The 5,612-nt window shown below is 38.6% G+C and overlaps 1 protein-coding gene across 2 annotated transcripts in view; it reads left to right on the top strand.

Annotated features, from left to right (window-relative positions):
* LOC106882005 (dual oxidase) overlaps positions 1–5,612 on the top strand; it is a 59,340-nt gene that overhangs the window by 28,568 nt on the left and 25,160 nt on the right. For both annotated transcript variants that reach the window (XM_014932549.2, XM_014932557.2), the window contains one exon: positions 3,612–3,749. In XM_014932549.2, the coding sequence (XP_014788035.1) occupies positions 3,612–3,749 (138 nt within the window). The remainder of the gene's footprint in view (positions 1–3,611; positions 3,750–5,612) is intronic.

Below are 5,612 nucleotides of genomic sequence, written 5' to 3'. Positions count from 1 at the left end.
CACCATTTCGAGCGTGGCCGTTTTCGTGCGGGTGACACGTAAAAGCACCCACTACACTCTCTGAGTGGTTGGCGTTAGGAAGGGCATCCAGCTGTAGAAACTCTGCCAAATCAGACTGGAGCCTGGTGTTGCCATCCGCTTTCACCAGTCCTCAGTCAAATCGTCCAACCCATGCTAGCATGGAAAGCGGACGTTAAACGATGATGATGATGATGATGATGATCGTTTAATGTCCGTTTTCTATGCTGGCATGGCTTGGATGGTTCGATTGGGGTCTGGGAAGCCAGGAGGCTGCACCAAGCCTCAATCTGATCTGGCAGTGTTTCTACAACTGGATGTCCTTCCAAACACCAACCAATCTGAGAGTGTAGTGGGTGCTATTTACGTGCCACCGGCACAGGGACCAGATGAGCTGGAAGCGACCATGATCAGATGGTGCTTTTTATGTGCCACAGGCACGGAAGTTAGTCAAAGTGGCACTGGCATCAGCTACGTTCAGATGGTACTTTTCACATGCTACCAGCATGGGGCTCACAACATATATATATATATATATATGTTAAATAAAATGAGACAACAAAACCAAGGCTGCGTGGAATTTATAGGACATTTATAAAGAGAAAGATAGTCTTACAGCTGTTTCTGGGATATGTGGGATATTAGCCTACCTGACATTCCACCATAACAGGTATTGATTACAATTGGTGACCGCCCTTGCATGAACAGTTGTCACATACATCAATTACATATATCTATATATATATATATATATAAGCAGCTAAGCACAATGTGATACCATGAAGGAAAAATTCAATTGTCACTAAGTGTAACTAAGGCTGCTGATGCCCCTACATTGCTAGAAATAAGTTAAAATGTTCTTAATGCTGTTGGAAGAGTGCAGATGCATACATGCTAACAGGAGAAGCATCTGCTCCATGCCGACTCCAAAATACCCAGACTAGATGTCTAGTTTCATTTGCATCTACACTCTTCCTACAGCATTAAGAGTATTTTAACTCTTATTTCTAGCAATGTAGGTGCGTCAGCACCCTTAGTCACACTTAGTGATGAGTGTGTGTATGTGTGTACACACACGCATTCACACACCCCAAGAGACGAGTTAGTGACAGGAAAGGTATCTAGCTATAGAAAATCTGCTCCAACAAATTCTGTCTGGTTCATGCTAGCATGGAAAAGTGAATTTTGAACAATGATGATGATTCATATGAGTCAGCACGTGTGTAGATAAATTATATATAAGATTACATGTGAATGTTTACAAAATATTGACATTGTTGTGGATAAGTGACAGGGATTTCTTTGCTAAATGTCCTGGAAAATGATTTGATTACTTTCAACTGGTTATTGCTGGTTTATCAGGAATGTCTTCTTCATTTGTTGTACAGAAGGAGGGGGGAAAGAGACAGTAGCTTATAACTACTAATGAATTACATGTGTAAGCATATTATCGGTACTTTAGTTTTTTTTTATGAGTGGTGGGGTGTTTATGTTTCCATGAATATACTGAAATACAAGACAGTAAAATTAGTAAGTTACTTGTAGCATTTTTTATGAATAGTTGAAATTATTCTCTTGCTACACAATAAACTGCAAAAAAAGCTGGTCTAGTTTTGTATGGACATTGCTGGTTCATCATAGGTTCGATTATTCTGTAGAGATAGCCCCCATTGTTTTAGCCATAGTCTGTTTGCACAGCAAGATTAAGTGTATGTTTATTAAACATTGGGGCAAGTGAAATCGTAATTGAACCATACTTGATGACTGGCACCTGTGCCAGTGGAGCACTAACAGCACTGTCCGAGCATGTTCATTGCCAGAGCAGCTGTCTGGCTTCCATGTTAGTGGCCAATAAATAGCACCATTTGAGCGTAACCGTTACCAGCGTTGCCTTCTAGCACTTGTGCTGGTGGCACGTTAGAAAATCATTCAAGCGAGGTCGTTGCCAGTGCCGCTGGACTGGCTCCCGACATGTGGCACGTAAAAAACACCTTTTTGAGTGTGGCCGTTGTCAGTACCATGTGACTGGCCCTCGTGCTGGTGGCACGTAAGAACACCCATTACACTCTCGGAGTGGTTGGCGTTGGGAAGGGCATCCAGCTGTAGAAACTCTGCCAGATCAGATTGGAGCCTGGTGCAGCCATCTGGCTTGCCAGCCCTCAGTCAAATCGTCCAACCCATGCTAGCATGGGAAGCAGACGTTAAGCAATGATGATGATTTAGAATTATAAATGAATACACACATGAGCTTTCAGTTTCCAAATCCATGTCCCACTCATAAAGTATTAATTAAGCTGAGGAAAGAGTTGAAGGTACTGGAGATGTCACACAGGGAGACAAAAGCCCAAAGACACATAGCTGGAAAATGAACTGTTTAGTCATACAGTTATGCATGTCTTTTATCTTTTGTTTCAGTCATTAGACTGCAGCCATGCTGGGGCACTGCCTTCAATTTTTGGTCGAATGAATTGACTCCAGTACTTATTTATTTTTAAAGCCTGTACTTATACTATCCCGCTAAGTTGTGGGGACATAAACACACCAACAACAGTTGTCAAGTGGTGATGGGGGAGGAGGGGGGACAAACACAGACACAAAGACAGATATATACATGATGGGCTTCTTTCAGTTTCCATCTATCAAATCCACTCACAAAGCTTTGGTCAGCCTGAGGCTATAGTGGAAGACACTTACCCAAGGTGCCATGCAGTGGGACTGAACCTAGAACCATGTGGTTGGGAAGCAAGCTTCTTACTACACTGCCATACCTACACCTAGATTAAAAATTAAACTTTAAGAACGTGAAAACATGGTTGAAACCTTGTATAAAATATGTATGACAGAGACATGAATAAAGATTGAGAACATGATCACTCAAAATAGTTAATAAGCTTGCCACAAACTACAGAGAGGTGGTATTAAAACAGGAAGAATATTTATTATATATTGTTTATATTCATTTTATAATCCCTGTTGGGCTTAAGGATTAAATGTGTTACAACACGTTAACTCTTATCTCGCCTTCAAAAGACAAAGATATAAACTCTTGCCCGGAGCATCTGTCTACCACATTAGAATCTCCCACTGAGTCACCTTTGACTTTTCTTAAATTATTGGCAGATACCCAGACAGCTTTAGGATTTTAGAATGAATTCTATGTTGTTTGAGATCATCATCATCATCATTGTCGTTTAACATCCGCTTTCCATGCTAGCATGGGTTGGATGATTTGACTGAGGACTGGTGAACCAGATGGCTACACCAGGCTCCAATCTGTTTTGGCAGAGTTTCTACAGCTGGATGCCCTTTCTAATACACATAAGACATGGATATTTGGTGTATTTTGTTGCCCCAGGAGACAACTGACCATCTTAAAGTCCATGCGTGTGCCCCATTGATTATTGGCAAATATCAGTATCTTGAAATTAAGATGTGATGGATTTCATTTTAGGAATTAGCATATCAAAAAATTAAATCTCCAAAGCAGGTAAAAATATCCTACCAACAAAATACCTGTTGGGTTGTGTAATCCATCTATTTAATACATTGCAATCCATCTATTTAATACAATTTTAAAACCATTTTTTTTTCAGCTCGTCGATGTCCGCCACCTTTGCCAGTCAATGAGTCAAACCTAGAAACATGTCCTGATTTACATGGATTTAACTTTTTCTCTGGAAGTGAAATCTCTTTCATTGCCACATGGATTGGAATCGCATTAATTCCTGGCAGTTAGTATTCATATTCAATCATATTCTCTATATAGAACTTTCTAATGCTAGCCTTGTAGTAAATGTGCTTAGTGTCATTAAAGGAGCCTTTGTATAGTCACTAACCTGATGGAATTAGCAGTTAAATCTCACTCTAACCATGTTCTACCATCTGGCATGTCAAATAATGCGGTTCATGACAGATTATGACTGAAAATACTATGGGATTGTCATGGCTAGAATACCTTTGACTATATGGCTACTGGACCAGGATAGACTTGGTGGGTAGGGTTAAACAAACACTTGCTGAAATAAGAAGCCATACTGCATGAAATATAGAAAAATGGTGAAATAGCATTGCAAATAATCATTTAAGTTCATTAATCAACAAAATCTAATAATTATGACTTGAGAATTGTTGATTAAAATATTCAATGCTGTTGATTCTTGAGCTTTTCATCTGACTTGAAACCTATTCTGGTGCATCTTCATTATTATATTGCATCACATGTTTTTCATTGGCTCTCTAATATTGCCTAAATCTAGTCATTTCAAATTTTGACTTACAGAGAATTCATTTGGAAATTATGGATAATGATCATACCATACATTTTTTTTTTAAATGATATCAGATTGTTGTTTTCTAATCAAGTATATGACACGTAACCAAATGAGTGAATTGAAGCAAAATTGCAAGGATGGTACAACTGCAAAAGCTGTCACAGAGGTGTACCCATCAGAAAAAATACAAATTTTGAGAACAGTAAGCCGAAAGTGGAAGAATAAGCTTAGCTATTGTACATGAATTTATACAATTTTTTTCAATAATTTTATTTTGACATGTGGGGTTAAAATAAAGGCACCACTATTTATATTCCCTTCACATTCTATTAAATTTTTAATGTGTAACTAACTTTATAATCTAAAAAATATGTAATGACTAGTTCTACTTTTGAAGGCTTAAAATTTTCTCATGTCCCCTAATTTAAGGTAAACCTATTAAATCATTACCTTTAAATCAAGTCACCTGTTCATAGTATCATTCTATAGTATTGGATAGAATAATAGGTTAGGGATAAATCTCCTCTCTGAGCCCTATAGAGCCATAGGGCCTGTTTCCCAGCTTCCATAGTGCATATATTCCCCACCCCACTCCTGGATGGGACACCAGGCTGTTGCAGGGTTACTCATTTTTGCCAGCTGAGTGGACTGGAGCAACATGAAGTGAAGTGTTTTACTCAAGAACACAATCTGTCACCTGTTCCAAGAATTGAAACCACAATCTTGTGATCACATGTCCAATGCTCTGACCCTAAGTTACATGCCTCCACACAAGGATTGAATCTAGAACCAAATGGTTGAGAACATTTTAATCATATAGCCATATGTGTAAAATAACTAAGAAAATTTTGAGACAATATTACAAACTCATTTAGGTCTCTTTGGGAAACTAAGAGATTAATGCAGTGAATTGGCTGTCATTAGAATTCCTTGAGGCTTTTTTTGTGACTCTCTATGCTCTAAGTTCAAATTCCACCAATGTCAACTTTGCCTTTCATCCTTTGAGGGTCGATTTAAAAAAAAAAAAAAACAGAAGCTATTCAGGATGGTGGATTGCTAGAACTGTAAGACAATAGGACCTGATGCTTTCCAGTATTTGTTCCTGCCCTTTCTATTCTATGTTCAAATCATACCATGGCTTATTTGGGTGATGGACCTAATCCATTATCCAGTTTAACACCACCATTTGGAACCTTTTGTCTGATTTAGTATAGTCCGTTCTATTGCAAGCATTTAGACCAAATTTCTGTTTCATGATACTTAGAAGCTTTCTAAAAGCAGGATAAGAGTTCCCGTTTTCCCTGACTACATGATTACCCCCCC

The sequence above is a fragment of the Octopus bimaculoides genome, chromosome 6 (genome assembly GCF_001194135.2).
Source record: "Octopus bimaculoides isolate UCB-OBI-ISO-001 chromosome 6, ASM119413v2, whole genome shotgun sequence".
Taxonomy (NCBI): Eukaryota; Metazoa; Mollusca; class Cephalopoda; order Octopoda; family Octopodidae; genus Octopus; species Octopus bimaculoides.
This window is presented reverse-complemented; position numbering and strand designations above follow the sequence as displayed.